The 19,004-nt window shown below is 41.3% G+C and overlaps 1 protein-coding gene across 32 annotated transcripts in view; it reads left to right on the top strand.

Moving 5' to 3' along the window:
* The window catches only part of Kcnma1 (potassium calcium-activated channel subfamily M alpha 1), a 688,790-nt gene that overhangs the window by 525,973 nt on the left and 143,813 nt on the right, over positions 1-19,004 (top strand). For all 32 annotated transcript variants that reach the window (XM_005083504.4, XM_005083494.4, XM_013123140.3 and 29 more), the window contains exon 15: positions 11,633-11,742. In XM_005083504.4, coding sequence (XP_005083561.1) covers positions 11,633-11,742 — 110 coding nt within the window. The remainder of the gene's footprint in view (positions 1-11,632; positions 11,743-19,004) is intronic.

Below are 19,004 nucleotides of genomic sequence, written 5' to 3'. Positions count from 1 at the left end.
GCAAACACTTGTCCTACTGTCATTTTGCAGATAAGCAAGGTTATGCAGTTTTGTCAAGGGATATCAAGGCTGAGATTTGAGGCCAGGGTTTTTCCAGGTGTAGGTGCTTCTGTATTTGGTTTCTCAATCAGTGGGCACTAGGAATTGTAACCACCCTCCTCCCAAAAAGAAATTGCTAAGCCCAGCTAAATAATACAGTAATTTGTATACTGCCCACTTCCATACTCAGAGTCAGATGTCTTTGTGATAGGGCTGAAAACTCACTCTCTTAGGCTGCAGAGGAGTCGTGCTAGCTTCCTGTGAGAATATTCTCTAACTGGCAAGAGATTGTCCAGATAACAATGAGTGCACAATAACCCGGGTGACTCTGCCTTTGATACCTGGTTCACAAATAACCCATTTGGCTTCCCAATCACCCTGATACCTAAAACCAGCACAATTTATGCTTGAGGCTGCAATGGCTCTGTTCAGCCAGAAAGCAAAACTTTACGACCAAACCCTTTGCTCTGAAATGAAATCTAGTCTCTTTGGCTCGACTTTATTAGGCCATATTGTACAGCGATAGGAGACATAAGTATCCAGAATCTGCTGTCACTAAAATGGGACTGGGTTGGCAAGCATCTTCGTCCTCACATTCAACACTGTGTCCTAAAATGGGAAAGTTGAATAGAAATTAGGGATGCAAATCAGGGCCATTTTCTGAAACTTTATTTTTAATTGAATTAAATATAGACATCTCTCTATTGAGTCTGTACAGCACATATACAGATGGAGACTCAGCTATTATTGGGGTCATCGGGTCAATGGCAAGAGGCTAACTAGATGAATCTGGACCCTGGAAATAGTGTTTAGACTAATTGCCACAACAACCCAAACACTTGGAGGCCCATCTTGTGCCTGATTATGTACAAGCTTCCCCTGTAACTGCCTCCAATCCTATTTTATAGGCGTCATTTTTTCCTGCCTTTAACTCAAGCCCTTTAGGCTGCAGTGGAGTCTCTTTGATCTCTGGTCCACAAAGGCATAATGGAGACTCCTGGTTCCTTGTTCTTCTCTGCCTATGGGTGTAATACTTGGCCATTCAACTTGTGGTCTCTATGCATTAACATCACCTTACTAGAAATGTAAATTTGTAGAGCCGACATCAGGACTGTGCTATTTGTAACTATGTTCTATTAAGTCTCCTTGAGCAATACACATGCATATCAGAGTTTTGGAAGTGCTGGAATTAGTGGGGGGTTGTCTCTGAGGATATTCAAAATGAAACACAGACACACCCACTGCTACAAAATTGTTGTTAACAGCAGTAGATTTTCATCAAAGTGTCTAAATTAATAAAAGATTTTTCAAAGACCTAGGTAACCCACTAGATGTTTGTGTCACCCAAAGTAAGCTTACAGGGTTAGGGGACTGTTTTATTCTGTAGAGTGCTTTCACATAAGCATGATGACCTAAGTGAATTTCCAGCACTCATATTAAATAGGTAAGCATGCACATACACATACATACAGCCTGCTATGGTCACAAGCACTTGTAATGCCAGTGCTGGATGTGTGGCTCCCTTAACTCAAAAAAGGAAGTGGAGAGTGGCTTAAAAGACACTTCATCAACGATCTCTGAACCCCACATGCATGTACACCTTCACATCTGCATGTGCACAAACACATGTATAAAACACACAAACACACAGAAGCAGGATCATAATTCCAACACCAATTCAAGTGTTTCATTCTTCCTAACTCCCTTGTCTGTCTCACAGGTTTTAAAAAACAATGAGTGGGAGGGGGCACACTCATTTTTAGAATGTAGGAGTAATGACATTGCCAAATATAGTTTCCTCTGGGCTCAATCTATTGCTATTGAATTATTGCTTGAGTTGACACTGGAATCCAAGCAGCAAGAAGGCAAAGATGAGCTCAGTCCCTTGGGGATGATGACATAGGCTGAGGCAAGGAGAGCAGGACTTTTCCCCAAAGGAATGAAATTGGACAAGTAGAAGGAAGAAAGGACAGTTAAAACACTGATTCTTGAGCCTTCCTTTTCTCAAACCCAAGCCTCTAAGTTGCTGGATCTTAGAATTTAGAAACCATAAGCTTCTTGCTAACCAGCCCAAGATGTTGTGTAATGACAACATTTTCCATAAAATACTGCTCCTAGTTTCCTGGGAAGTCTTAAATGACCCAATTACACATACCTCCTTGTTACAGCAGAATTTCTCAGCATCAAGAGGCCAAATTTGGTTCATTTCATGCTCCACCACTAAATGATATGAAGTTATCCATGCTTACTTGTGCTTAGAAGTGTGGAAAAATTGTGCCTGCTACTGTCTGTCTCTTTCTCCAGTTCTTCTTAGCCCAGATCAACTCAGCATACCCTCATTGAGAACTTCCTAGCTGTAGGCTAGCATGCTGGTTTTTCTATTAACAGAAGGCAGAGTTAGTAAGACAGACTTTCCCTTCTGCAAAGAGACAGTTGGCAATGGAGAGCCTTGTGCTCCTATTAGGTTTCATTCTGTTCTTGTCAGTTGTCTGATGGATCAGATGACCTGAGAGTATCTGATCCAAAATGCCATACCCTGAGCACCTGCTTTGTGCCAGGTACTACTCTATGTGTTTGATATGAAATGTCTGGTAGTCATGATGTGCTTGGACATGATAGGTACCATGGGTATCCATGTGAAGTACATCAAATGGGGACATGAGAAAATTCAGGTGGCATGTAACTCAACAAGAAAGGTAGAAGCTTGACAATGAAAAACAGCCACAGAGAGATGTAGTTCTGATAGACAGTTTAAGGAAACATTCACGCCAGGATGGGAACCTTGAGCAAAGAAGTATCTCCCTTAGCATTTTCCATCTCCATGGTCTTCTTGTTGAAATAGAATATTCTATGTCTTCAGATAACATTTATCCCATTGAGATTTATAGTTCAGTTTGTAGTTAAATATGCTAAGAGACATTACACTAGAATATAAAAATTATAAAATTTAATTTAAAAAGTTAGTTTGGTTTTTTTCCAGTGCTCCACAATTTTTTATTAATTCAAAAATGTCACCAAACCATTACTGTGTACCATACCAACTTTTAGGTGGTAGAGACTCAGATAAAAATGTTTTCTTCAAAAGAGCTTATATTCTAATAGGCTATAGCATAAAATTCCCTCACCATTCATCTTGGTTCCAGGAAACACCTCATAGTAAACTGTCCAGTTCACCTTGTAATCTCAGTTGGAAAAGTAATACTTCTTTTTTGAAATATCAGGGGCATTGTGAATAGAAAGTAAAGATCATTAAGATGGGAGGGTGTGCTATTGTAGGCCAATGGAACTTCAAATATAGACCATGCTGTGAGATACTTGTAGCTCACTTGGCAGGAGATAAGACACAGAAAATTAAATAGGAATCTTTAAATAGTTTGATTGATTGATTTTATGTTAGTCAGATCTAGGGATTTAAAATATTGGCCCCATACTTGGTATGTTTTACCTTCTTATTTCTTTCTTCTTGTAATTAGTTTTTGCTCAATTTTTCAAGCATTCAGGTTCACAAAGATAATGCATATTATAAATCAAAATAAAGCCCTGTCAGGTGTATTGAGAATGGCTCTTGGAAATTCCTGGGTGCCAGGCTTAACTGTGTGTCTGGTGGTGGCTGCCAATGCCAAGGAATGGACACGTCTTGCTCCTCTAGCCTGATTAGAGTGGTTTCCAGGGCCATTTAAAGAACATTATTATTTGGAAGGGAAGTGAAGATGTTATGAATTGTTAGCAAGATTGCAAAAACAAATTCCTATTTGGGCATATGGTAAATAGGTCAATCTTTAAAACAGTTTGACATGTCCTAAACAAAAGCACCTTTTCTACATTGGAGAGAAACCAAGAGAGAAGGCAAATCCTATAATATCAGAAACAGGACCAGCTTCCTGTCATAGAGACAATAGTGTCTTAAGTAATTTCTACATGGCCATTCTTTTGAAAGCATCCCATGTCAGTATTTCTTTTAAACCATCTTCTAAAACTCATTGGTACTTCATGCTCCTCCAGAAGTAATATGTGCTGGGATAACTTTTATTTCCCCATATTTTTAGGGTGAAATCACATGTATTGAAATGCTTTTGCATGTGATGTGATCTGTTAATTTTTTCTGAATGCCTTCTATGGGCTGATTATATATATATATATATATATATATATATGTATATAGATATATGTATATTGCAACAACAACAAAACTCACTTGACTGACTGTCAGCAGCCCATTTATCTGGGAATAAAATGTCTGGCCCAAGTCCACTACAAATTAATCTTGCCAGTTGTGTATGTACTCATTTGAGGTCAAAGCAACCACTTACCTGGCATTCCATCAAATCTCAAATAATGTGTTTTAATTTATATCACTCTGAAGCCTTTGGAAAAATCTGTGATTCTTTCATTCTTTTCATTCATTCTGTAAATTGTGCCCTGAAATAGGCCATAAAAATGGAATGCCAAATTGTGATGGAGACCCTGAAATCCAGCATCATTCCCAGAAAGGCTGCTGACCCCATTGGGATCCAAGAAGTATGGCCATTTGGCCAGAGAGGAAGAACATTCTGGAAAAGCAGAGCATCCTGTGCCTCTGCATTTTTCCTCTGGCTCTCACTGTGTCACCAGCACACCACCCTTCAAAGCTGTGCAGAGAGCCACTCTGTAGCCCTTAGCACTCTTCTCTCATTGGCTTTTAATTCTGTGAGTTGCTGTAGGATCTGCAATTGTGCTGAAGCTAAGACAGAATGGAGACAAAAGCATTCACATGTCCTTTTGATCAACACTGGATTATGTTCATGGGCAATGATCATAGCCAGTGATAGGGTCCTCTTAACACCTCAACATTGTTCCTAGCTAGAATTGAGAGCATGCAGAGCTCCATTAAGTATTCCCCAGTGACAGCACTCTGTTGAAGAATGAGTATAAATAGCTGTACTCATTTTTAGTAACAACTCCACACACAAGTCAGCCAAGAGCCCATAAATTCTGATTTCATGTTTATTGTTGTAGTAAAACGCTTGACATGTCCTGTGGGTGCTATTTCTTCTTTTGTCAGAATAAATATGTTTTTAGAGTATATAAGATAGTGTTGGTCAGTTCATGTCACCACACTGTTGTAGAATACCACACTGTAAAAGGGCAGGGACAAATACTGTATAATTTGTATGTGTAAGTATTCATTCATATGTAAGTAATTAGTCTTGGTTATATATTTCCGTGGTTTAAAATGGCATCTTACCAGGGAAGGAGTATTCACTAAGAATTTGGAAAACAGTAAGTAGAAATTTGGTACACTAGCCTATCAACCCATGTGGGGCAATATTAGTATGTAGATGTTATGGTGTACTCCATTTTATTGTGGCTATTAATATAATGATCATCAGTTCTCTATAGTTTTCTTTTAGTTCTTTGTTGTGTTGAGGCATATAAAAATAGCATCTATTTGAATTAAGTCAGTGTACTTATTTTCAATTAAATAAGAGGGTGAGTGTTTGATAACCTTCAGGGTCGTTTGTATGGCTCCTGGGGTAGGGATGGATTATTTATTTATTTGTTTGTTTGTTTTATTTATTTATTTTTGCAGAATTGTTTGGCTCTAATTGATATAGTTATTAACTGGCAACAGAAATCACCGTGGCTGGTATAGATCCTAGCCAGGAGAGTTGAATTGCTCACATTAACCAGGCTGTTAGCATTAGAGAAACACAGTTTCTTTCTAATCAGGTGAAGCACAAAAAATTAAAGGTGTCATTCCCAACCAATCATTAGTATCGCACTCAGAACCTGGGATCAGGAAGGAGTGAGTTTGCGGAGAGCCAAGGCTGATGGTTCTGGTTGAAGGTACATTGATGGTGAGGCTGCCCGCCCATGGATTGGTGTGAAAACCATTTACTTGGGAGGTTCAACTAGACTGGTTGAAAAATTAGATTGTGAAGGGTAGATAAATAAAACCATAAGAGGTGTAGACAGTCTGGTTCAGTGGCTCATTCTCTTTTTCACTGAGGGTCCTGTGTGTGTTTGATAAATAAGGACCGACAGCACATCACCTGCTCATCTTGCTAGAAGCTCTTCTGAGACAGCTGGCATTTGATGGGACAGCCAGAGGATAAATTGCTGCCTCAGGAAATGCTTTGCCTTTGACTGATTGCTGAATGGCTGGAAAATTAATTTTGGCACCTTTCCTTAAGTCTTTTTGGTCCCATTCCTTCATTTTTCTACTGGGAAATATGTCTTCACATTATGGTTAAAAATACATTGACGATACATATGTGGGGAATAGCATGTACTATTTACAGAAAGAACCTGTAGGCTGGGACAGTTCACCTTCATATAGTAGAAATGATGGTTTTGTGGGTTTTTAAAACTCCCTTTCCAGTTAAGCTCACCATCAGTAGTTCTCCTTGCTGGCTGCTCACAATAATGAGTTCACATTAGAGCTCCTGAGTCCTTGATAAGGGCCTAGGTTGCTGTCCTCACATTGAGTACTTGTATATAACAAACCCTCTCTGTCCATATATATAATGTCTCTGGACACCTATCTTATTATCCCTCAGCAGGAGACATTTGTGTGTGGGTATTTCAGGGCAAGAGCTCTAAATCCTCTTTATGTCACTAATTGGCTTTGTGACTGATTTTAAGTAGATGTGTCTCAGAATGACAATAGCTCCCTCAACTCTCCAAATTGTTTTATGCACTGTATCTCTCCCTCTCTTGTTGTTACCTATTTTACATTTACAACTCCTCTCCTGTGGTGGTTCCATTGACATAGAAGAAAGGGATGTGACTTTTTTTGTCATTGCTTGTCAACATGCTTGAGACGTAGTAAGCTAACCCATGATCAAATGTCGTGGCTTAAGCCCCGATACAGGCTAGGGAGAGTGAAGTTCCATTTCCCTAGATTGGGATATGACACAATGTCGTGGAGTTAGGTAGATAGTCAGTTATCAGTAGAATTGTATACATCAGGGTCTGGCTGGACTCCTCCATTTTAATCAGCTTAGGAAGCCGAAAACTGTAAGGGCAGGATTCTGATTACTGGCCCAAAGAATAGAGCCTGGGTTTGAGACACAGCAGTTAGTAGAGTGTTTGCATGGCAGTGTTCCATCTGCAGCACTGACAACCTGGGTGTGATGATACAGCACGTGGGAGATTGAGGCAATAGGGCAGAAGTTCAAATTCAAGGCCTTCCTTGGTTTCATAGCAAACTCAAGACATCTTGGGGTATCTCAAATGGTAAAAAAAAAATGGAATCTGAGTTTAATTCTTTGGTCCTTGGTGACAGTTCTAAACTGCCCTCTAGCTCATGAGATTATTGTCTAGCCAGATAAGGCACTCTGTTAGAAGACAAGGCTGCATACTTACTCTGCTTTCTGTTTGCCCTCTGTTCTTGGCCATTGTCTGCCCTTAGCTCTTGGTAATACCCTGTACTCAACTCCACCTGTCCTCTGCACAGTGTCCTGCATGTCTCCTCTGAATTCTTTAAATGGAGATTGCAAGACTTGAGGAAATCCTGCTGACTACAGGGCTGGTTCCCAACCCTGACTCACTTGTCTTCTTTCTTTAGCATGGTTTACCATCCTTGAGTGTAGGTATTATCAGTTATAATCATGAGGGCATTAAATGGTTTTCAATTGTGGTAAAATATACATGACATAAAAACTAACCACTGTAGCCATTTTTAAGTGTACAGCTCATTGGTATGAAGTACATTTACATGGCTGTGTAACCATCTTCAGAATTTTTCTCATCTTGCAAAATTGACAGTTTGTACCCTTGAAAACAATGACTGCCCCCAACCTCTGCTGCCAACTTTATGCTGCCTCTTCTAGGGTTTCAGGCATGGGCCTCAAGTAACTGAACCCACCCCACCACTCTAGATATTTGTCTTTTGTGATTGTGGTCTTTTTTACTTAGCATAATGTTGTCAGATTTATCCACACTACAGTATGTGCAGAATTTCCTTTCTTGAGAAGGCTGGACAATATGCCTTTGAGGGTCTGCACATCCTTCCATGGACACTTGGGTCCCTTCAAACTCTAAGCTATCATAAGTAATACTATTCTGATCCCTTCCCATTTTCTCTAGTTATGAATTCAGGAGCAGAAATGCTGACTGTATGGCAATTATATTTTGAATTCAAGAACTACTCCACTGTTTCCCATAGCAGCTGTACCAGTTTACATCCCTACTAACTACATGTCTTTTGAAAAGATGGTAGTGTAATTAAATTAGCAGTTCTGTATTTGTGTGTGTGTGTGTGTGTGTGTGTGTGTGTGTTTGATGCCTTAATTGGAAATCTTAAAAAACATTGTAGGCTGTGCATATGCAAATAATTCCAAAGATGTGAAGGGCTTAAAGAGTCAGGACAATGAATTTTGAACTACTTACCATTTGTAGAGTTGATTTGATGCTACTGTGTCCAGCTTTGTAGATACCATCTGAGAATTTACATATGGATGTGGAAGAGGGATTTCGCTTTTCAGAACGGCTTGAACATTTTTTCCAGTTTTTTTGACCTAGAGTCCACAACCACTTCATATTAGCCACAGAAGCAAAGTTTTGGGAAAAGAGATGTGCGAAATCAAAGGAAGTAGAATGGTCACTTACATCTTAGCCAAGTAATGGCGTGCTTTTTCCAACACAAGGAAAAATGTGGGAAAGAAAACACCAGTTTAAAATCAGATTTAATCAGCCTCTATAATAAGTCTTAGACTATCAAACATATTCAGTAAATATTTACTGAGTGAATGAATCAATGAGATATTTTTGTTAAATTTAACAGAAGCATGAACATTATTGTTATTTGATAAAGCATCTGTTTCTACTTATTTACCAAATTTATTGATTAACCTACAGCAAAATTTGTTCTAAAATGTGAATTCTTTATACTCAGAGGCATGAAAATAAAGACCATAATTAAATGATTAGTATTAAATCCATATTAACTGAAGAATAACAGTAACATTAAGATAATGTTTATATTGTCAGTATTTTTGAAAATCACATTTAATATTGAAATTAGAGAAAATGTCTGCCATATTATTAAACAGCTATATCAGTACAAGGATAGGAGGTGAGCATGAAGACCCACCCCTGGCTGAGGAGTTACTGACAATTGATAGCTGTTGGGAAAGGAAGCATCAGTTGTCATTGAGGGGATGGCTACTAGTAGGTCAACCATACTTTAGTAGATTACCACACATCCAAGAGTTATATGGGCAGCACAAATTGGACTTGATAAATTAAAAGATTAAAAAGAAAGGGAGACAAAACTGGGTGGGTAGGAGGTGGGGGTAAATTAAGATAAAAATACATTGTATGCAGTTCTAAAAGGACTGATAAAAAGTGTTAAATAACATGAAATGCTTTAATTAAAAAGTCTCTTAAAAATAGGTCCGACTCATACTTTAGGTAAACTCTTTTCCCACAAAACCCTTCTTTAAGTTTTATAATTAACTGTAGTTCATATAGTATCCTCTGTATCACCAAAAAAATTATGGTAATGTTGTTGCTAAAATATTCTATATTATGAAATGTTCACTAATGTACACTAAACTTCATTTAAATTAGAGTTACTTAATATCTTATTTGAAGAAGATTATTGAGAACTTAGATTTGAAGAAATTAAGAAGTTCATGCTTTGCTGAACACATTATGGTTGGTTTTTGTTTTGTTTGTTTTAAGTATACCATTTAGCAACAGAAATGGCTGAGGGACAACTCCTTTTCTTAAGTCCTCCACTATGGGGTAGACCAGTTTGCAGATAATCAGCCGGTAGCCCACAGTACTGGCTAACTAACACCCGGCATACAGGAACAGGCAGAGCGGCCCCTGCCAAGGAGGTTAACTTATGGCCCAGTTTCTCAGGCTGCGCATGAAGCAAACAACATGGGAGTAGGGATCATTCCATTTGCTTCTCAAATTTTCATTCTGGATTTTGGCCGCCAGGGCATAACCACATCATTGAAGCCTCTGCCCTTTCCCAGGCTCCCATGTCTCCTTCAAATCCCAGTGTTGCATTTTTCTCAAGTTAACTGACTAATCAGCCACCGCTAGGATTCCTCACAGTGCAAGACCAGAACACATTGTAACCAGCAATGTTGCAGATGCAACAGCTTCCTGTTGTCTTCCTGTAACTCCAGCCATCACAGGAAGTGAAGTGCAGGAGACTGCAGCTCAGAGCCAGCCAAGGAGGTCACCGAGACTGACTGCTCAGTTCCCAGAGTGGCTCAGCCTTCTGGTCTGGTTTCCTAGTTAACAGAGATTAATTCCAGTGAAAGCGCCTTGCTCACAGATGATTGTTGAGAAACCCAGCTAGACCATGTTATTTAGAAAAACCAAAAACATGCATTTCAATGAAGTTTTAGGGAATGACCCTTTTGAAACTTATTTTGCTTATTGAGTTATTCTAAGTAGGGTGAAAAAATCCTTTTTTTACAAAGTAGAAGTGTATAGTGTGCACATATATGTGTGCGTATGCTTGTGTAAAAGTCTTCAGACAATACATTAATCTATTTTAAAAGCTAGTATTCTGCCACTCAGAAATAATTGCTACTGTTTTGCTATCAACATTTCTAGATATTTTCTTATGGCCCTATAAATATAAAAGCAGAGAGAACTGGTCAGTGGTTAAGAGCACTCACTCACCTTCCAGAGGACTTGAGTTCAGTCACTAGTACCCCTACTTTGGGTGGCTCACAACCACCAATAATTCCAGAAGATTTGTGTTTTCTTCTGGCCTCCACTGATACCCATGTCCACATGGCATTCACACATCAATATATATAAGTAAAAGAACCTGAAAATTTCATCAGGATTCCTCATTGATTTTTAAATTTTCATGTGACCTAAGTTATTTGTAATTTTTCATGAATAGACAAGGTATGCATATGTGATTATGATGTGGAAACATGATTCAATGGTGGGACAAACCCACAGCCCCTGACTTCGTCCTAACCCGCTTAAATACGACTGTGGATGCTTGAAATGGAAGACCTGAATAAAGAGTATATGGTTTCATGAATTTTGAAAGCACCTGTAAAATTGCTCTCCAGAATTTCGTGTCAGCTGATAACCTGTCCACCATTATTGTGCATGTGTCCCATGTCCCCACAGCCTTAGAAGTCATGGAGGTTGTAAAGGGCTAGAGATGTATCTTACCCATAAAGTGTGTTTGCTACCCACATCTGGATCTAGGACTCATAGCAAATGCCTGTGAACTCCAGCTCTGTGGTATCCAACACCCTCTTCGGACATACATACCCACATGCACATATGTTCATACTCTCATGCAGACACAGACACACACACACTCACACACACACACACACACAGTCACTCTCTAACACACACATGCAATTAAACATTCTTTTTTTTAGAGTAAGACAGTGCTCTGAAGGAAATCTATCCAACTTAATACCTTTGGAGGTCACTGGAAGCTTAAGGGGGGGGGGTTCTGTGGTATGCTCCCAGCTGCTCAGAAGGTTGTCCACAGGAAGGTCATTGTGTGACTAGTGCGTTTCTTTGTTTAACTGAAGCCATAACTTCAGTTCCCTCCGTCAGGTTGTGGCTGTGTTTTAAATCTTCTTCCTGTACACTTTTCTCTTAGATTGAGGAAGATACGTGGCAGAAATACTACTTGGAAGGAGTCTCCAATGAGATGTACACAGAATATCTCTCCAGTGCCTTCGTGGGTCTGTCCTTCCCTACTGTTTGTGAGTAAGTGACTGCTTACTGGATGCCCTTTGCGCCTCGGGCATGCCTCCTGCCTCTGCTTGCACTGGTTGGGACACTTGATTCTGACTGCTGTGGGCTTAGCGCTGCATTTCTGTGAACAGGAGAGTGTGTCCGGACATGGTCCTGTCTTTGGGTGTCATTTGGGGTTGCAATTTATCTTCTAGGTCCCAAAATCTTGAGACTAGACCCCAGATTTGTACAAACTTGCAACTGGTGCAGTTTGCCTGGCCATCTTTCGTAACACTGCTATGAGATGGACGTCTTTGAAGGGAGGCATGAGCTCACGCAGCCCTTGGTATACTTCAGTTTATTTGTTTATTCATTTATGGTGTTTGTTAGCGACTGAGCTCAGGACTTCACCTTCAGCCCCATCTGCTTTTAATAGAGAAAAAAAAGTCAAATCTTGCCCTTTCCAGGACAAAGGAATTTTAATCTCCCTTCTAATTAAGTCCATGATATATAGACATTTAAAGTGCTTTGCTATTTACTGAGGAACTTTGCTGCCAAGTGCACAGAAGGAGGCCTTGAAAAGGCCCTGCGCACACAGCTGCCAGGCTCAAATAGCAAGAATCGGAACTGCTTCCCAGGGCACCTGCAGCAGGCCACACCCTGTGCCCCCAGAAAATCAGGCGTCCTGGTCTTGGGAGCCCCAGGTGTCCACCTGGAAGCATGACAGTACCCCCGGATTCACCACTTCGACTCTCTGGATTGAAATCAAACTCAAACAAGGTGGTATTCCCTGCGGAAAAACAAGGTCTTAGAGTGGTGACCTCTAACCCTGATGCCCTAGTACTGTCACTTTAGCAAAGGTCAGTAAATGATCTCACTCATGCAAACTGGGAAGAAACAGGTGGATCTGGGGTGAGGGAGAAAGAGCCACCTACCAGGCAAGCCCACCATCTGGGATTCTAGGTGGCAAACCTAAATCAAAACAGAGCGCTTTGTAGTAAAGAAAACCTGGGACCTTTGGGCTCCAGCTCTGTTTAGTGTGCAGAAGGGAGGGGCTGAGCCGCCCACCCGCCCGCCAGGGAGCACAGCAGGTGTTCTCTGCCAGTCTCCAGGCCCAAACCCCCAAGCGCTCCAAAATGGTTTGGTTGTTTACAGAAATTTCTTTCCCTGTCTCTAAGCGATAGTTTAAATGCTAAATGGACTGGAAAAGTGAATAGGTAATTGATTCGGAAGGAGTTCTTTTCTGGAAATGGAAGCCCTGCTGTAACTCCCACGAGCAACTTTCCCTGAGAGTGATTTCTCTTTCTGCTGGGGCGGGATCTGGATGCTGGGAGGGTATCCTCGTTGGTAGTTCAGCCTGCTTCCGATGACTGGCAGTGTAGAGCAGTGAGAACTTCCATGAACACACAGGGCTCTTTAGGAAGGCCCTTGAAGGCCTCCGTGGTCAGTTCCGGGTGGGATAAGCGTCAAGGCAGAGGTGGCAGCTGAGTGGAGCCCTGTGATGTCAGGGATGCTAGCTAGCTGGGAAGTTTCGAAGCTCTTTTCCTTGTCCATTAACTTTCCTGGTTTGACTAGTGCTGTTCCTGAGTCTGCCAAGGAAGCTCTCCACACTTCAGTTTTTGTGTCCTTACCTTCCTCTACCCCTTTAAAGACTAAGGGTGAGAACTGCCCCCCCCAATGGCTGTAACTGGGATTCTCACAGGGTGCACTGGACCCAAGGAATCGGTATTGTTTAATTTGCTTAAGGCTAGTTGCTGGTATTTCTGGACCATGGTATTTCACAAAACAATGCGTCTCTGTTGGCCACACAAGATCCATGTTTCTGCCCAACACTAACTGGCTACCACTTGCGTTAATGAAGGGGCTATATAGGGTTTCTCTTAAAATAGCGTGGAGTGACACCCAACAGCCCAAATCAGCCACATGAAGCTCCATTAACCTTTAGTACCAGCCCAGGAGTCTGGCCTGTAGCCTCTGTGTATCCCAGTTATTGCCTCTAGGGGGAGCAATCTTTGCCTTCATCTTTAACTGCCGTTTTCCAGTGGCAGAGGAAGAGGAGGGTGGAAAATCTAGGTTTCAGAGGAAGCTCTCTTGTCAAGTCCAACACTAGTAAAATATGAATTATTTCCCTTGATTGATTTTCGTCTTTAGAACATGTTCTAATGAGGGAAAAGATCTCTTAGACATACCAACGAGTCAGTGAATTTAGTATTTGTTCAGTAAAGCTTTTGAATGAAAAAAAAAAAAGCAACTTCTGGTGTGAGTGAGAATCTTTTCAGCCTGCTGCTATTATTCCTTTAATGCAGCAATTCGGCAGAGGTGGAACTAATCAATAAAGAAAGGACATTTAATGAGATTTAGGAACAACCCAAAACATTGAAGCTCTCTTCAAGCATTTGATTATCTTGAGGCTTAATTATCTGTGTTTTCTACTTTAAATTAAAGAAAAGCCATAACTCAAAGTTACCAGCAGTTTAATGATAACACTCTTCAATTCAGGTTAATTAAAGCGCAGCTGTAATTAGAGTGTAGCGTTGTATATCACCAGGCTGCCGCGTAAGTATTTTCATTACTGTAAGAACTGGCTATTCAATTTCAAGATGACATAAAGGACGCCCAAATATATTTTAAGCTGGTTTGTGGAGACAGAAAAGAATCGAGGAATATTCTGGGTATAATAAAGCACGGATAAAATATACAGATTTTCAGAGCAGTTTCCATAATTACATACCACACTAAAACAATATGCAACCGATGATGTTGCAAAGCGTGGAAAGAAATAAATTTCTTCTTCCCCTGGGCTGGCAGCAGCATGCCACCCAGCAGGTGGAACCAGTGAGATTCCAGAGTTTTCTCTGAAGTGAGGCAGAATAGGCCTTATGAGAAGAGAGGGGCAAATATCCAGGGGAAACTGAAGAAGCAGAAGGAGTCAGTGCAGAGGGGAGGGGCAGAGGGAGGCCTCCAAAGCTACTGTCACCAAAACCGCAAGGTGCAGCATGAGGGTCTGGCTGTGGTGGCAGCCTCTGAGTCCACCCTGTGCCTGAGACTAATTTAGACAAAATGAGTAGTAGTGTGCAGCCTTTCACCTGCATTTCAGTTACAAAGCAGTGGAGTGATGTTTGTATTGCAAGGCAAGGGGTGTCAGAGTAATAGAAACATCTCATTCTGTGCACAAGATACCCCTTAGCTTGAAACTTTGAGACTCAGAGGACCTTGGTGCACCCAGAAAACAGATGACGGAGCCAGGGTCCCAAGGTGCTAGTCTCATGCAACTGAGAGCAGCTCAGAGGAGGTGACATTTGAAGACTGGCTCATTAAAACTTTTGTGGGGGAATTTATAAAATGATCTCAATGCTTCATCCCCAGCTGTTAAAATCTGTAGTAAGGCTTTAAAATATGCACTGTTTTTTTAATGAACAAGTGAGGTGATCCTTATCTGAAATTGGAGGACATGAAACTGCCCTGTCCTTCCAGCATACCACCCCACACTCTGGACTAATGGCCTCTGTATCCTGCTTTGAGCCCCATCATGCAGGCAAGTCATAGGATCTCAGGTGGATAGGATCTCAGGTGGGTAGGATCTCAGGTGGATAGGATCTCAGGTGGGTCGCATCTTGCAAGCTTATGCTACGATCTGGGCCTTTGGGGACTGGAGAGATGGCTCAGTGGCCAGGCTGAGAATGTTTGATGCTCTTGCAGAAGACTCAAGCAGCTCACAACCCCCTATAAATACAACTCTAGGGGGTCTAATGTGCTCTTCTTCCTTGGCATACACACACACACACACACACACACACACACACACACACACACACACACACACACATACATATTTAAAAAAAGGATCAGGGCTTTTGCATAACTTTGTTCTTAGCAACAGCTTGGGATCCAAACACCAGCACCCACCTGCTTCTTTCCCTTCTTACTCCCTTCCTGTCTAGCCAGGTGTTTGTAAAGATAGGGATGGCCAGTGTCAAGCCTACAGGAAGGCTATGAAGCCGCCTTCTCCCATAAAGGATCTTATTCTTGAGTAGTCCACACAACACCACACTGTACAATGCATAGAGTGAAGTCACAAAGGGCTGAGGTCCCCCCCCACCATAAGCCACTTACTGGGTTAAGATTCTTTGTGTCTGTGTACTTTTCCTATGATAGCATAAAATGTTGGCCTTATGCTTGGTGCATGTTATGAGGTTCCTCGTGCGTTATTGACCTTTCCTGCCTCTCCTTTCTGCCTTCCCCTCTACCCCCATTCCCATCAAGTGTAAGCAGGAAGGAAGGAAAGGACAGAGGGAGGCAGGGAGGGTTACTGAGGCAGGTCCAGTTTCTTTTTACTTTTATTGTTTAGTTAATTCTCTAGTTATTAGTCACAAGTCAATAGGACAGAAATGAAATGAATTAGAATATTTTCACCATTGTGTCAAGCTTATTGCCTTAGATTTGACTATTAAACATGGAAACTTAATAAAAATTTCTTTTGGATATCAAGCAAACAATTTGTTTTCCCTTTAGTGCTGTCTTCAGAGTCTGAGATTGGGACGAGAACTCACCCCATACTCGGGAAGCTGTAAGGCTCTTGTGTTCTTGCTGAAGGCATGCAGCTGGACTTGTAGGTGTTACACTCTTGCAGAGTCTTCCTGTAGACCAGGGAAGGATTCTGGAGTAGATGTCACTTTATATGAGCTGATCCTGTAAATAAAAAAACAAAACAAAAAACAAAAACAAAACAAAAATGTGGATTCAGAAGAGGGTAAAGCTCGAGTCCCAGGGAATAGAGATGCTGGATCATGCAGTACCATAGAGAGATTTCTCAACACACCTGCTCCTTTGAGGTTTCTTAATAAGAACCCTGCAGATGGGGACAAGGGGCATGTCATCCCCTTTGACATATGTTGCTTTGAGAAGAAATAGGGCTGGTAGTTTCTTTGTGAGAGCTAGCAAACCTGAGGATGCCCAGGTGGGTGGAGTGGGAGAACAAGGTAGGCAGAATGACCTAGAAAAAAGCAGGTTCAGCAATCAGATTGGCAAGAACACAGAGTTCCAGGTCCGGAGTCTCACAGTGAGCCTATTAGTCAGTCATTCATCACTTGCAAAATATAAAAGCTTAATTGTATGAGGTTTTACAGCTCAGAGGGGATTAGGACAAGAGGTGCATTTCAAATACGGCATGTCTCTCTGTCTCTCTGCAGCTGATGGAGCAGTTAAGATTCAACTTTGATTCTGAGCATTTAGTGCTTTGGGAACTTGGGGAAATTCAGTAGGAGATAATAAAGGGCAGTTGAGCCCCCCCAAGCCCAGCTGCAAAGTGTGGATGCTACTGTGCTGGCTTCAGGCAATGGAGAAGATTCTGGGAAGGGAGGCTCCCCATTTTCTGACTTATCTACCTGCCTTCCATATACCTGGGATCCAGAAAATTGGACACTTTCCCTCTATCATCTTGCAATGACAGATCTTTCAAAAAAGCCACATGAGGAAAGTTAAGATTGGTACAGCTCAGGCAAAGAAGGGCCTCTTGCCCAGTGCCAGCTTGAGTTCTATGATTGCATTGACTGTTTACAAGAGGCTTTCTAATCTCAATGTGAAGCAGAAAGAGATTAGACAAGTCCACTTGTTAACTGGTAGCCAGACTTCAGAAATGCATGTGCCAATAGAATTTATATAAAAACTTAGGTCACATCCAAACAAACGACAAACAAACAAAAAACCCAACAGCCATATTTTCCACTAGGTGGTGGTGGCACATGCCTTTAATTCCAGCACTTGCGAGGCAGAGGCAGGTGGATCTCTGAGTTCAAGACCAGCCTGGCCATCAGAGTGAGTTCCAGGACAGCCAAGGCTACACAGAGAAACTGTGTCTCAAAACACCAAAAAAAAAAGTTTCTCTCAGAGATGGCTCTAGATGGTTCTATCTAGTCTCGTATGTTGGGAGTTTTGTAAATAGAGCTAACATATATGAAGTCAGATGTGAGTGTAGTATTCATAGCTTCTTCTGCTACAGGAAGTGACAAGGTAGCAAATGGTTCATTCTGTACTATCAGATAAACCACTAGCAATAAACCCCACTAAAGCCCTCAAGCAAGACTGTAGAGGCTGATGAAAGATTCAGAATTCTGGACAGAGGCATCAGGCAAAGAATTCACTTAGAAAAGGTGTGCCTGCTAGGATGTCAGCCGGTAGCTGAGTGTACAGAACAAGCACACGCCCTATGGTGTAAGTTTCAGGGGAAGGATGACAGTCATCCTGAAGTCCCTGGACCTCTGGGTAGCCGGAAGGGACCTGGTGCTTTTGGGAGGAACTGGGTTTAGAAGGCTTGATGGGTTTAGACAGTTTAGAAGCTGTTTTTCTGTTGTCTGCCACTTTCCTGATGGCAGAGACCTTTTCTCGAAGCCCCATCTTTGCATCTCCTTTGTAAGCACACTGCAAGGTGCAAACTCTATGACAGGTTTCCATGCTTAATTCACACCAGCAAGTAATCCTTCCAGTCAAGGGGACTGATTTAATGGCAGGGACAATTTATTTCTCTCTGGGTAGTTAGAGACAGCTGGACTCTAATTCTTAAGAGCCTTTGTTCAGGAACATCTGGGTTGAAAATGCTATAGTTAACAGATGATGTTGGCAATAAAAGAAAGGGGGCTTTGTATAATGGCATTGTCAAATTTGGTAGACCTCTACTTAATAATTATAAGGAAAGCAATCTAACTTGTTATTACAACAGTTTTATTGCAGATTGCTGGTTTAAGACCTTTTTATGACAAGTGGCATTTTCCCCCTCTTGGAGGAAGAAAAAAAAATAGTCATTTCTATTCAGGTGTAAGTTTTGTAATCAGCGACAACTTCCCACACTGGACATATTGGGAAATTTCATTTTAGAAACCCTGAATTAAACTCTAGCGAGCTTATATCTGGGTTTATCTTATTTATTACACTGTGAAGGCTTTCTGGATTTTTTGCTTGTCCTTCCTCTAGCCCTGATTGTGCTTCATGATTCTATACCATGATTCTCTGCCTCGGGCTGAGTAAAGCCAGAGGAACGAAGATCACGTTTAGGTAAGGCTGAGTGGTAGGAAGGGGCCGGCACTGTGGCCATCAGAGAAGGTATACCCCAGGAATCCCTTTTAGCTAAATGAAGGATGGCACCAATGTGATCATATGTGATTTGCTAAGGAACGCTGAAAAACAGATTTTTTTGAAGGAATACAATGTTGGCCAAACAGTATGGATCAACTTCATGTTGGGCTTTTCTAAATTCTCTCTGTTCATATGAGAAGTAGCACTACACATTACGTGGAGATTTC

This window comes from Mesocricetus auratus, unplaced genomic scaffold (genome assembly GCF_017639785.1).
Source record: "Mesocricetus auratus isolate SY011 unplaced genomic scaffold, BCM_Maur_2.0 Super-Scaffold_100053, whole genome shotgun sequence".
NCBI classification, from domain to species: Eukaryota; Metazoa; Chordata; class Mammalia; order Rodentia; family Cricetidae; genus Mesocricetus; species Mesocricetus auratus.
The sequence above is the reverse complement of the archived record's forward strand: the minus strand, read 5'-3'. Positions and strand labels throughout refer to the sequence as shown.